General features: G+C 38.9%; 1 protein-coding gene across 5 annotated transcripts in view; it reads left to right on the forward strand.

The window, feature by feature from the left end:
* Nucleotides 1-15,019, forward strand: part of GRB14 (growth factor receptor bound protein 14) — a 128,385-nt gene that overhangs the window by 50,941 nt on the left and 62,425 nt on the right. Inside the window, exon 1 of one of the 5 annotated variants that reach the window (XM_061436589.1) lies at nt 8,215-8,492. The exons of the other annotated variants lie outside the window; for them this stretch is intronic. Coding sequence (XP_061292573.1) covers nt 8,430-8,492 — 63 coding nt within the window. The 5' untranslated portion in view covers nt 8,215-8,429. Of the gene's footprint in view, nt 1-8,214; nt 8,493-15,019 lie in introns of those variants that run through there. 5 annotated transcript variants of the gene reach the window in all.

Consider the following 15,019-nt stretch of genomic DNA (forward strand, 5'->3'; position numbering starts at 1 on the left):
TGGCAAAGTAATGTCTCTGCTTTTGAATATGCTATCTAGGTTGGTCATAACTTTCCTTCCAAGGAGTGAGCGCCTTTTAATTTCATGGCTGCAGTCACCATCTGCAGTGATTTTGGAGCCCCCAAAAGAGTTAATGAATATGGAGGGGCAATTAGCTACCCCACTGGGTAGCATAATGGCACGATATTCAGGGACACAGTGAAGGTGAAGGAGGGAAACAAGTTTTGTTTTGTGTGAGACAGGAGATTGGTCAATGAGTCCCCTAAAGAAGTATTTGTAGGATTTAGTAAACAGGAAGCATTTATTACAGCATTTTCCCCCATGTATAAAGCCACTCAAGTAGACAGAGTGCTGGTCAAAGGGGAGTTAGACATGTCCCTGGGTTTCACTCGTGGCTTGATGATAAAGAATCTGTCGGCCAATGCAGGAGCCTCAGGAGATGTGAGTTTGATACCTGGGTTGGGAAGATCCCCTGGAGAAGAAAATGGCAAACCACTCCACTATTCTTGCCTGGAGAATCCCAGGGACAGATGAGCCTGGCGGGCTATAGTCCATCGGGCCGCAAAGAGTTAGGCATGTCTTAGCTGCTAAACAACAACAACAAAGACAAGTCCCTACTTTCAAGGAGCCTGTTGCTGCTGCTGCTAAGTCGCTTCAGTCATGTCCGACTCCGTGCGGCCCCACAGACGGCAGCCCACCAGGCTCCCCAGTCCCTGGGATTCTCCAGGCAAGAACACTGGAGTGGGTTGCCATTTCCTTCTCCAGTGCATGAAAGTGAAAAGTGAAAGTGAAGTCGCTCAGTTGTGTCTGACCCTCAGCGATCCCACGGACTGCAGCCTACCAGGCTCCTCCGTCCATGGGCTTTTCCAGGCAAGAGTACTGGAGTGGGGTGCCATACATTCTAAATAACATAGAATGTTAGGAAACAGTAGCTAAAGCTTGACTAAACTAGGGTAAAGAGTCTGGAAAAGATGGATATGGTTTGAATCTGTAAAATGGGAATAAATAATGCCTACTTTATAGAACATTCTCTACCCCTCAATTCTAAGGTAACTTGTGCAAAAAAAAAAAGAGAGAGAGAGAGAGATGCTTGAATGAAGCATCACCAGTGAAACTTTCAGAAGAGGTGGGACTGGTTTGAGGCCTTGAAAGGTTTTAGAGAGGCCTTGTGGGTCTTAGAGAGAGAACATTATGATATAAGGAGGTAGAATTTGAACATGCTTAAGTAAGTTCCAAGAAGCTTTCATTGATGTTGAGTGAAAGGAGAGGCTTAAAAGGCAGCCTTGGAACTTAGAGAGTGATTGGTGCTTACGCCGTATCCCTTCTGCCTGGATCCAACCTTGTATCTTACTTTGACCAAGTGTTTACATGTTGCCATGTGTCAGCTCCTCTGCTACACAGGTATCAGGGATTATCAACTCTGAACTCCCGATAGCAAATAGCATCATACTTTATGCATACTAAAGCCCACCCCCATGTGTATTTATTAAGTGAGTTAGTAAAATGAATGCTTAGGTACATTAGAAAAAGAGTGGTATGAAGATGACATTTTATGCTAATTATACATCAAATTATATAGTACAATGTGGGAGAGAAAATTGTAGAGTAGAATAGTAGTGTCTTGGAGAGGGCCAGATGTAATTTTCGCCTTGACTGATGGACTTACATACTTTGTGAATTTGGGTAAGTTTTTGCAATATGTATTTAATTCTGAGACCATTTTTAGCCATCTGCTCTTCTGTCCTTAGTTTCTTCATTTACTGAACAGCTAGTGCCTACTTCATAGAGTGGGCTTCCCTGGTGACTCAGACAGTAGAAAATCTGCCTGCAATGCAGGAGACCAGGGTTCGATCTCTGCGTCAAGAAGATCCCCTGGAGGAAGTCATGGCAACCCACTCCAGTATTCTTGCCTAGAGAATTCTATGGACAAAGGAACCTGGTAGGCTACAGTCCATGGGGTTGCAGAGTCTGACACAGCTGTGTGACTAAGCACACACATGCACCTTATAAAGTTGTGAGAATTCAATGAAAACTAGCTAAATGCCTGGCTCATATTGGGTGCTCCCTTATATATTATTATCATCATAATGTTTATTATTATATATTATTTTTTGTTAGTCTTAATTCACATTGAAACTTTGATATACATATTTTGAGTGACAGAATTCACTCTTGTTCTAACAAAGTACTGTGCAAAGAACAAAATAATATACAGTGCTATCCTATAATATTTCATTGTATACCATACGATATTGTTTGCAACCCTGTTATGTCAAAATTGAATTTTGGAAACCATAATCTGTGACACAGTCTAAGAAGAAAGTATCTTTGGCCCAGTCCTTTGCAGGAGCAGTTCAGGGAATATTTTGCAGCACCTGCCTTGGACTCTTCCAGATCCTACACAGAATTGATATCCTTGACCCTCATAGCAATCCCCAAATTGTTGGCCATAGCTTTATATTCCCATTTAGCAGCAGCTGAAGAAATTAAGGCTCACGTGACAAGGTTAGTGAGTATGCAAACCATTCATAATAGTGGTAAAAAGCATAGACTGAAGTTAAATAGGTGCCCAATATGCTACTGGAGATCAGTGGAGAAATAACTGCAGAAAGAATGAAGGGATGGAGCCAAAGCAAAAAGAATACCCAGCTGTGGATGTGACTGGTGATAGAAGCAAGGTCCGATGCTGCAAAGAGCACTATTGCATAGGAACCTGGAATGTCAGATCCATGAATCAAGGCAAATTGGAAGTGGTCAAACAAGAGATGGCAAGAGTGAATGTCGACATTCTAGGAATCAGCAAACTGAAATGGACTGGAATGGGTGAATTTAACTCAGATGACCGTTATATCTACTACTGTGGGCAGGAATCCCTCAGAAGAAATGGAGTAGCCATGATGGTCAACAAAAGAGTCTGAAATGCAGTACTTGGATGCAATCTAAAAAATGACAGAATGATGTCTGTTCGTTTCCAAGGCAAACCATTCAATATCACAGTAATCCAAGTCTATGCCCCAACCAGTAACGCTGAAGAAGCTGAAGTTGAATGGTTCTACAAAGACCTACAAGACCTTTTAGAACTAACACCCAAAAAAGATATCCTTTTCCTGATAGGGGACTGGAATGCAAAAGTAGGAAGTCAAGAAACACCTGGAGTAACAGGCAAATTTGGCCTTGGAATACAGAATGAAGCAGGGCAAAGACTAATAGAGTTTTGCCAAGAAAATGCACTGGTCATAACAAACACCCTCTTCCAACAACACAAGAGAAGACTCTATACATGGACATCACCAGATGGTCAACACTGAAATCAGAGTGATTATATTCTTTGCAGCCAAAGATGGAGAAGCTCTATACAGTCAGCAAAAACAAGACCAGGAGCTGACTGTGGCTCAGACCATGAACTCCTTATTGCCAAATTCAGACTTAAGTTGAAGAAAGTAGGGAAAACCACTAGACCATTCAGGTATGACCTAAATCAACTCCCTTATGATTATACAGTGGAAGTGAGAAATAGATTTAAGGGCCTAGATCTGATAGATAGAGTGCCTGATGAACTATGGAATGAGGTTCGTGACATTGTACAGGAGACAGGGATCAAGACCATCCCCATGGAAAAGAAATGCAAAAAAGCAAAATGGCTGTCTGGGGAGGCCTTACAAATAGCTGTGAAAAGAAGAGAAGCGAAAAGCAAAGGAGAAAAGGAAAGATATAAACATCTGAATGCAGAGTTCCAAAGAATAGCAAGAAGAGATAAGAAAGCCTTCTTCAGCAATCAATGCAAACAAATAGAGGAAAACAACAGAATGGGAAAGACTAGAGATCTCTTCAAGAAAATCAGAGATGCCAAAGGAACATTTCATGCAAAGATGGGCTCAATAAAGGACAGAAATTGTATGGACCTAACAGAAGCAGAAGATACTAAGAAGAGATGGCAAGAATACACAGAAGAACTGTACAAAAAAGATCTTCACGACCCAGATAATCACGATGGTGTGATCACTGACCTAGAGCCAGACATCCTCGAATGTGAAGTCAAGTGGGCCTTAGAAAGCATCACTACAAACAAAGCTAGTGGAGGTGATGGAATTCCAGTTGAGCTATTCCAAATCCTGAAAGATGATGCTGTGAAAGTGCTGCACTCAATATGCCAGCAAATTTGGAAAACTCAGCAGTGGCCACAGGACTGGAAAAGGTCAGTTTTCATTCCAATCCCAAAGAAAGGCAATGCCAAAGAATGCTCAAACTACCACACAATTGCACCATCTCACATGCTAGTAAAGTAATGCTCAAAATTCTTCAAGCCAGGCTTCAGCAATATGTGAACCATGAACTTCCTGATGTTCAAGCTGGTTTTAGAAAGGGCAGAGGAACCAGAGATCAAATTGCCAACATCTGCTGGATCATGGAAAAAGCGAGAGAGTTCCAGAAAAACATCTATTTCTGCTTTATTGACTATGCCAAAGCCTTTGACTGTGTGGATCACAATAAACTGTGGAAAATTCTGAAAGACATGGGAATACCAGACCACCTGATCTGCCTCTTGAGAAATTTGTATGCAGGTCAGGAAGCAACAGTTAGAACTGGACATGGAACAACAGACTGTTTCCAAATAGGAAAAGGAGTACGTCAAGGCTGTATATTGTCACCCTGCTTATTTAACTTCTATACAGAGTACATCATGAGAAATTCTGGGCTGCAAGAAGCACAAGCTGGAATCAAGATTGCTGGAAGAAGTATCAATAACCTTAGTTATGCAGATGACACCACCCTTATGGCAGAAAGTGAAGAGGAACTCAAAAGCCTCTTGATGAAAGTGAAAGTGGAGAGTGAAAAAGTTGGCTTAAAGCTCAACATTCAGAAAACGAAGATCATGGCATCCGGTCCCATCACTTCATGGGAAATAGATGGGGAAACAGTGGAAACAGTGTCAGACTTTATTTTTCTGGGCACTACAGATGGTGACTGCAGCCATGAAATTAAAAGGCGCTCACTCCTTGGAAGGAAAGTTATGACCAACCTAGATAGCATATTCAAAAGCAGAGACATTACTTTGCCAACAAAGGTTCGTCTAGTTAAGGCTATGGTTTTTCCTGTGGTCATGTATGGATGTGAGAGTTGGACTGTGAAGAAAGCTGAGTGCCGAAGAATTGATGCTTTTGAACTGTGGTGTTGGAGAAGACTCTTGAGAGTCCCTTGGACTGCAAGGACATCCAGCCAGTCCATTCTGAAGAATTGATGCTTAGGCTGAAACTCCAGTACTTTGGCCACCTCATGCGAAGAGTTGATTCATTGGAAAAGACTCTGATGCTGGGAGGGATTGGGGGCAAGAGGAGAAGGGGACGACAGAGGATGAGATGGCTGGATGGCAACACTGACTCGATGGATGTGTGTCTGAGTGAACTCCGGGAGTTGGTGATGGACAGGGAGGCCTGGCGTGCTGAGATTCATGGGGTCACAAAGAGTTGGACACGACTAAGCTACTGATCTGATCTGAAAGTTAAATTAATAATTAGGACGTAAGATAAAGGACAGTCACTAGGAACACTTGGAAAGGATCGCTGAAAAGTGGACTCCTCTGATGTTATTAAGTGCAAGTGTTGTCTCATTAGTCTTTTCAGCTTGTTGACTGTGAAAAATATATGTAAGTTTTTTTTTTCTAAAGATCTTTTTGGGAACAAAGAGTCACAAAACACCACATTTCACCCCTCATGGTTTTCACTGAAAATTTGTAAACTTTAATTTTGAAGAGTTCCTATTGTACTTCAGCAGTTTGTTGTCTCTTGAATGTTTTTTAAGAACAGGTGTGTTGCACTGCAATGAATATAGAGCCCGGATGATGTTTTGACTTGAAGGATTCATTTTAGTGTTTAAAAAGTTTGTGTGATGTAAAACAGCATCTCTAACTCTCCGTTCGCCAAGACTTCAAAACTTGCAGTCAGCTTTGAGAAGCTCCCTCTGTGTCTCCATCAGTTATCAAGTTCTGTATATTCTTGTCTCCTCATCACTTTTCAGAGCAAATGTCATTTCCTCCTTGAAGCCTGTCACGATGGTGCACCCCTGGTACTTGGCATTTAATCACAGTGAGACTCAGTCCATTACTGAATGTAATATTTTTTTTTGTTCACCTCTTTTTAAAAATTTAGAAAATTTTTTTAAATTGTGTTTTTATTTTTAAATTATGAAAATATGATGACACGTTTACAGAGACTTGGAAAATACAGAACAAAGTTACATATGTGATTTTTCATTTAAAAAATGAGTGTCTATTCCACTACGAAGCAGTGACCATACCTTACTTATCAGGGTGTGCCTACCACCTAACTCACTGCCTAGCACATAGTAGGCACTTTGCCTCAAGATTTAGTGGAATGAATTACTTGGATTATGGTCGAAACATTTTTGAGACCAGAGATAACGCTTCTTTGTAATATCCAAAGACTAAATTGAGAAAAGAAGAAAGAAAAATTATAGATAGTAATCTTGAAACTATGTAGTTACAGAGGGCTTTGTTATTGTGCGCCTGCCAAAAAAGTGAGTCAAGGTTAAACCAAAATCTTTTCCTTCACAAATGGTGACTTCCCTCTCAATACTAGGAGAATTTTTGTTGGTAGTTTTTATTTTAAAAGACCACGATATTGATGAACCTATTTGAAGGGAAGGAAAGGAGACACAGATGTAGGGAATGGACTTTGGACACAGTGGGAGAGGGAGCGAGTGGGGCAAATGGAGAGAGTATCATCAGCATGCATACACTGTTGGGTGTTGGGTGGATGGATGGTGAGAAGTTGCTGTGTGGCACAGAGAGCCCAGTCTGGCTCTTGCTGATGATCTGGAGGGATGGGATTTGGGGAGAGGAGGGAGTCTTAGGAGGGAGGGGATATATGTGTAATTATGGCCAATTTGCATTGTTGTGTGGCAGAAACCAACTCAACTTTGTAAAAATTTATTTTTTAAATTAAAGAAAAAAAAAGACCATGATAACCCTAATAGGATAGGAATCAAATGCATGCCCCCAAATTAGATGACTGTGACTTTTTTATTAAGTGAACTCCCCCTACCCCTAACTACCATTGTGAGCCATCTGTGTAGGATTTGAAATTCAAAGTAGGGAACCCTAGAGTTTGTAGTGTCTTTTGAGGAGTATGAGATCACCATGCATATAAAACACACCCATGTGAACCCTGCCCAGTAGCAGCTAGACAATGAGATGGAAAGTCTGTGCCTGAGTTGCTGAGAATCTTCCATTTTGCCTTGTTTCTACAGCAACCACCTTGTGATCGAGTGATGAGGAGCTCCCCTCACGCTAAAGACCGTGCATCATACCTCGTGTCCTGCGTGAAGGGCATTGAGCAGGTGCTTGTTAAGGAGTCAGTCCAGAAGAGATTTTATAATTATAAAAACTAGATTAGTTTTAATATTGTAATACTTTTTTTGGTCATTTTTGAGTGTTTCTCTTACTCTTCATTTAGACTTCATTGACAGTTTTCTCATTAACCAGAAATGGACCATTCTCCAACCCTCAAAAATACTGAAATACAATTTTTAGTTATTATAAGACAAAAGTCAAAATGCTTGTTAAAATTTTGAGAATGCTTTAAGCATGATTATTGTTTAAATGCTTTGAATTAAGTGAAATATGCTCAGTTACACAGATCTGTGCTTTTAAAAAACATTAGCATTTCCAATTCATATGTTGTAGCTTATGCCCCATTTATATTTAACATTATTATTTAGGTTGATTCTTAAGGTTGTATTTAACAGGAATATTTAAGTGTGTAACTTCAAGGGTAGCTGAAAGGTTCATAACAAAAAATTTTAGCTGCTTAGAAGATGAAATGCCTAAATATATATAAAAATCCTTTTATTATAACTTGTAAATGAACACTTTTGGACCGATTCTAACTTCAGCATTATTTTTTTTATGCCTCTTATAACATGTTTCAATCGACCCATTTATCACTTTTATGAGTAGCATAAGTAAATTTAGTGCATCTGCATATTTATACACTGTACATAGACCAATGTAAACAGTTTCTTATCTGCCATATGTTGAAATGTTTTAGTAAAGACATAACTGCCTAGTCAACAAAGAATGGCATTGAATTGCACTGTTTTGGAAAAAAAAGTTAAGTGAACTAGATGGCTGTTAATCTGGTTCTTTAAATATCATAAACCAAAGTATCAGAATGTGTTTCCAAGGACAGAGGCGGAGTTTTCTGGGCTTTGATTGGTCGCTGCCTTGTCCTGTCCCACAGCCATCCTTAATTGGCTTTGGGTAGATTGGAATCACATAAGCAGAGTGACATTTATTACTTTCCTAGTTGTTTCTTTGCACTGAGCCCCGAGATTCCCAAGGAGAAACTATAAAAGATTTCTTTCATTTCGTCCATGATCTACGGGAGGGGATCCCTCTGAGAAGAACAGGCATGAGTCTGAGTGCAAGAAGGGTCACTCTGCCCGCAATAACGCCCATAGTTCTCCAGAAAAGGGTATGTGACTTCTGCTTTTTTCTTTTCTTCTTCTTGCTTTTTTTTTTTTTCCTTCCTGTAACTGTGTTTATTAGCGTGTTGGTCACTTTCGTTACCTATCCTGAGAGGGGCTAGAATTCATTGAGGCTGTAGGTAATTAAAGGACAGATTATTGAAATTAGACTAAGGGGGAAAAAAAAAGCAGGGCCAGCACATCTCTGTTGTAAAAAAGCTCCTGTGAAAGCAGTTTGGTCTCAATTTCAGGGCATTGTGATTTAGAGACTGTATTGAAGCTTTTTCTTTCTTTTTTTCCCCTTCTACTGTAACTTCAGGCCTCTTTGCTTTTAGTTCAATAGGCAATCTGCTAGCTATTATGTTTCATATTTGTTTACTAAGGAGCAGTTTCTTTGTTTCACTATAATTCATAATATATCCATCTTCATTGTTGAATGGACTGTGTAATTGTTTTACTATTTAAACATATGGCATCAGTTTATTCGCCTCCACTTTTCTACCCATTTCTATTGAGTTTCTGCTTTCTTGCTTAAGAAAAACTTTCCATTTAATTACCCTGTGAAAAGGCTTTCTGTTAATTATTAATGCAATCGATCCTTTGTGTGAAAATATTTTGTCTATTAGTTTTTTTGTAAAGTTTATTCCTATGTCTCACTCGCTGCATTGTACTTCATAAGGTAATAAACACAACACATAATGTAGCTTTTAAGTAAAGCTGAATATACTAAACTTCTCTTGGAAATGCACCAAATAAGAAGCATGTATTGAAATCCTTAAAGTATCAAATCTGTTGTATAAAAAAAGAAAGCACCAAAAAACATTTTGGCACTGTTATTTTTGAATGATTTTGGTGACTCTAGAAACTGTAATGTTATTTCCATACCTAACTTTTAATGGTTAACTATCAGTGTATTTCATTAAGTCAGATGTCATGGTTTAATTTATTTGAAAATGACAAATCTTACAATTAGAGTTTTTTTTTTTTTTCCAAGAAGTGTCTCTTTTTATTGTTCTTAATTTATTTTCTTATCCAATTGACTACTTATTCACCAGGGACATTTTACTTGGCAGTGAAATAGTATATGATAATTTTGCCAACATTTGTTCTTATCTTTCTTGATGTCTTTCTCTCATCTTGAGCAAATTTAATTAAAAATATTTTGCTTTGAGCTGGAACTTTTATTTTGACTTAGACTTAGTAGTGTATTAATAATGACTATATAGATTTCTGAGTCACCGGGGATGCGAAAAGATATAATAGCATATATCATATCTATGTCCTTATGTTTGGGTTCTTCTTTATCCAGTTAATTTTTCAGTTTGGATTAACCAAGAAACTTTCATCGTGTGGTATTTTTTGCATGACATGTTGGTGTGGTGGAAAGCATGCCACGTGGATTCTCCATTTCCTAGCTGTATGACCTTGGGCAAGTCACTTAAACTTGGCATCATTACCTCGTCACCTATAATATAATTGTTGAGAGATTTTCATTAAGTGCTCTCTTCAGTCTTATTTGTGTCTATAATTTTGTGAATCAAGTATTTGGATTTTTATAACTATAATAAAATATTTAAACCATTTCTTATTTTCTTAGTGTATAAAATATTAGAAAAAGATGCTGTCATCTTCAAGTATTTGGAGCAGTTAGTCTAGGGGAAATTGGTGTGAGTAAATAACATCCAGCTCTGATTGGTAAGTAGCAAAACAAGATTACTGTGATTATAATTAATATTGAGTCTGAGCTGCCAATAGATATATCATTGTGATTTCTCTTGGTCTTTTATAATAAGCTTGTAGTCAGGTTTCTATTATAATAATTAAATAAGTCAAAATTCCCTTTGCCCAAGTCCATGTTATTCCTTTCCTGTGAGAACACATATTAGATGTTCATATAATTTAGCACATCATTTGCTGAAAATATGTAATACTATTTCTTTCTCCCAACATTTTAATCCCTAGAGGACCCATTGTCTGTAAGATTGTTCTCAAAATCTTAGTGTTGATCTTATTTTAGGAACTGTGTGTTTTTCTGACTAAAAAATATCCATCTGTTCTGGTCACACCATGCCTTTTTTTCCACTAAGATAGGAAATTACTCCGTACTTGTAATTAACTTGTCATTTCTATATGCACCATAATTTAGGATGATACAAATTAATACAAGCATTTCTCAAAGTATTTGGGGGGCAGCTCTTCCTTTTCCAAAGAACGTAGGTATTTTTTCCACAGGTTTGGCATAGAATTTGCTCATCCTGAATGAGTGGTGCTTGCAAAATAATTTGCCAACTGGAACCATAATGATTTCAAAGGCCGAGGACATTTCTGAAAATGCCTAATAGTGCTAAGGAGTCAGTTTCTTATCAGCAAGTGCATATGATTTAACTGGGTATAAGATCTCCTGAGATGGATTGAGAACTTGAACTTTAACATGGCTCATAGTATGGTATGGGTCTTTTTTGTAGCAGATCAAAGGTGTTTTGATCTTTGAGGAATAGGGTATTTGTGTGGACTCTCTATGAAGTAAATTGGCAAGAGCATTTTACTTTCTCTAATTCTATTAGGATCTGATTTCCTTGATTCTAGTTAGTACTTAATCAAGGTTCCAGCGAAGAAAGTTTCATCATCTCTCTCAGAAATGATCACATCCTCATCAAGTGTGTTGAGTGAGTTCTTTACCTCACAGCATTTTTCTCAGATCACTACTAGGTTATGCCTTTTTTGTTCCGATGAGAAGACTGAGTCTCTTGGGTGTTGAGTGACTTATCAGGCAAGGTCACTCAGAAGGTCAATGGCAAAGCTAGAAATAGAATCTAGGTCTTGTGACTTCCAGTGTGCTTCTCTTATTAGATACATGTTACCTCCTGAATTAATATGTTAATGAAATTGCCTTATGGTGTGTTTAATTGCCATTCAGCTTCTAGTCTGAAATTAGCTCAGACAAATCCTTTCATCTTCCTCTGCACCTCCACCAACTCCCATATGCTCTAGTGTAGAAAACATTTTATTCAGAAAGCAATTGTGAGCAATAAAATGAGTGTGTGTGTGTGTGTGCACATGTGTGTGTGTTTGTGTGTGTGTGTGAAAGAAAGAGCGGGGGAGAGGAGAATGGAGAGAATGAGAGAGAGAGAGAGAGATGGAAAGGCAATTGTACCCAGTGCTCTAATTGGGTTCATTACATCAAGAAACTATTTTAAGGTCCCAGAGAGTTAACAAAAGACTGAAGCATTATAAGGCTTACACTAAGTGCAATATAAAATTCACATTCTTTTTATAGAAAGACTGCAAGGTCAGAAGGCCAGATGTCCATATTTTGATTCTGTGGGTAGAAAGGGTTCTACCTCTTTCAGATTAAAATCATTTTGCAAACTGTGTTTCCAAGCATTTCTACATTCTTTATCCATACTACAATTACAAGAGACTTTCAAAAGCACACAAAATTCTAACATGTCTTCCAAAATCTCAGAGAAATAAGAGATACTTTTTAGAATATATTTTTCATAAGATTCAAATCATTTTGAAAATCCAAAATTGATGAATATAATATGGAGCAAGGCCATTTACTAAACGATCCAGTTCCCCCATTGTACAAGACAATAGTTTGTTATGCTCATTTCTCTCCTCAAACAATTAGAATTATTGCTCTGAATTTCTAAAAACAATTTTATCAAGAACGAAAGAATGTAGATCTTCATGTCACTATTTTGCCCAGAAACTTGTAAATACGTGTGAAGTCAGTCCAGGCGTACGCAGCACTCACTGTGCTTCAGGACCTGGATCCACAAGCGTCTCCCCAGCTTCCTATGAAACTTCCATGCAGCACATGGGTTTTCTCCTTGTGCTCCAAACAGCGTGTGCTGTTTGTCCCTCTGTACTTCTGCACCCTGACTTACGCTCCATGGCCTATAGACAACTCCAGGATCCTGTTTGTTTTCCCAAAGGCTATTGGCTGTGTCCCAGCTCAGGCTGTAGTACCATCCTGAAGCCTTCTAAGACTCATTCTCATCACATCTGTCTTGATGATGCCTTGGCTCAGATGTCAGTGGCTGTACCTTTATTACTCATTCCTCAATTCAGTAATGCCTGCTCGGTGACATTAGTTTCGTTATTACCTTTTATGATATTTAAGTCTTATTATCTTATCCTTAGGTATCTGAAACTTTCTGACTTTTCATATTTGACTTTTAGTTTTCTTTGTGGACCTCGTATATCTTTTATATATCTTGCTCTGTTTGGTTTTCAAAATTTGGTGTATTTTGTTTTATAACTAGATTTTACGCTTTGAAGGAAAAGACTCTTTAAATAAAGTGCTTTGTCAGTTGCAGGCTGAATTTAATTTCATGTAACCGGAAAACTCAAATGACAGTGTATTAAACAGGGGAGAGATTTATTTTTCTTTCTCTTTACAAGAATTGGTCCAAAGCTAACTTAGCCTTCCTGCAATGTCCTCAGGCAACCAAGCCCCTTGCTTTCTATTGTACCATCCTTAGTGTGGGTGCCTTTTCCTTTTATGGAAAGACAATTGCAAATTGCTAGTCATCCGGCTCACATTCCTAGCATACAAAATGGGAGGAACCAAGGGTATACAGGCTACTTCTGTCAGTTATTAATGGGCCACCAGGGAATAACCAGGAGCTTCTGCTCACCACTTACTGGCCAGGATCGTGTCATGTGGTCTGGATCCAAGGGAAGCCTGGCAATATAGGCCTTGAACTCCACACGCTGCCCTTCTCATCAGAATCAGGAGATAGGGAGGATGGTTCTTTGTGGGCAACTAGCTGTCAAGTGCCTCCTACATATAAGGCATGCAGAAAATGTTTATCCCTTAGATTTTGATTATTGTCATGCGAGCTATAAGATATGGTTATGCTTTTTGAACAAATATATTTTATTGCTTGATTGGAGACAGTAAAAATTTAGTAAGTGGGGAGAGAGCAGATTTCCTGAGAAGGGGAGGCTAGTGGAGATCATAGATGGTAACTTGACTTTAGGTGGGTGCCTTGCTTGAAAGGTGGTCTTGAAGTGGTAGTGAGTACTGTTTTTGCTTATTTGCCTGGAGTTCTCATTCCTGCTAAACCTTAATCTTTCTTCTGTCCTTTTAATTTTTATACAGGGTAACAGAGTTGCATATTCATGCAGGAAGGGTACCACATAGATGAATGGATTTTGTGTTTTCACAGAATGTTTCTTTTCCCTAAAAGTGTGCTTTTAGGAAGTGTGATAGAGTGGAGATTCTATTTTAGTCAGGAAATCCTGAGTTTGAACTCAGCTCTGTCACTGATCAGTGTTGTGACTTGAGGTGTCTTCTTTTTAAACCTTTCTAACAGTCAGTTTCTCTGTCTTGGGAATGATGGTGCTTCCTCACAGAGCAGTTGTGAGGATTAAATAGGATAAATATTTAGAAGTACTTGACATGTAGTAGAAGCTCAACAAATGTGAATTTCTTTTTTTTCCCCCCTCATCTGGCATGTGTTACTAGTTTCATAAACAGTTTAAAATCTGCCTATTAAAAATGGTGGTGGTGGGGGCTCTATCCTGTTAAGTAGGTATCCAAAAATTTTTTTATAACAAATGAATCAACCAAAAAGTAGTTGTCCTTGATACAGTGCAGCCAGGGAACAAAAGACAATATGTCTCTCAAATTCTTGTTCCCTCTGGTTACTTTCTGAAATGAAGACTCTAATTTGAATTTAAAAAATTAATCCAACTATTACATGCTGATGAATATTTTTTTTAAAATCTGGGAATATAGATTTAAATATAATAAGATAGGTATTTAGATAACTTCTCCTTTCACTCTCCTAGGGATTATCCATCAGGGACTTCCTGAAAGAGGTAAGTTGTACCTAGTGTTCAGACATTGTCTCAGTAGACAGAGGGACATTACTGGACTGTGAGCTATATGCTGATAGGGGCTGTGTCAGTTTTGATCATCTCTACACTCAAGTGCCCAGCACAGGGAATGTACAAAGCTGAGATATAATTCCTATTCATTGAATAAACACATTTTTAAAAAAAGTAAATTGGGCTTTTTTGATACTGACCTGTTACTAGGATTTCGTTCTTTATCTTTCTGTAGCACTCCTTTCCTTTTCCCTATGTTCCATACCTTGTGGTGAGAAGTCATGCACTCAGGGCCCATTTTAGCTGGTCCACCCTGCTTTTTCATGAGCTCTGTTTCACCCCAGCGCCCACCCCCCAGCTTGTTGCCCTGGGCAGTTTTGAGCACTCCCTGCCATCCACATACACCAATAGAAATAAAAGCAGCTATACAGTGTTCAGCACTAATTTCACGGTCTCTTTAATCCCCTTAACAACCCTAAAGGATTGGTGGGCAAACGCAGTCTGGGATGAGAAAAGTGAGGCTTGGAGAAGTTACCCAAAGCACACTGCTAATGAATGATGAGGCAGGACTGAGCCCAGGTAAGCCCTGCCTGCACAGGGACTGCCTGTCAGAATTGATTGGCGCATGCAGGCTGCAGAGCGGGCTCCACCCTGCAGCTGCCAAGCCCTTGCTTCTCACCTGTAGTCTGTG

The sequence above is a fragment of the Bos javanicus genome, chromosome 2 (assembly GCF_032452875.1).
Source record: "Bos javanicus breed banteng chromosome 2, ARS-OSU_banteng_1.0, whole genome shotgun sequence".
NCBI classification, from domain to species: Eukaryota; Metazoa; Chordata; class Mammalia; order Artiodactyla; family Bovidae; genus Bos; species Bos javanicus.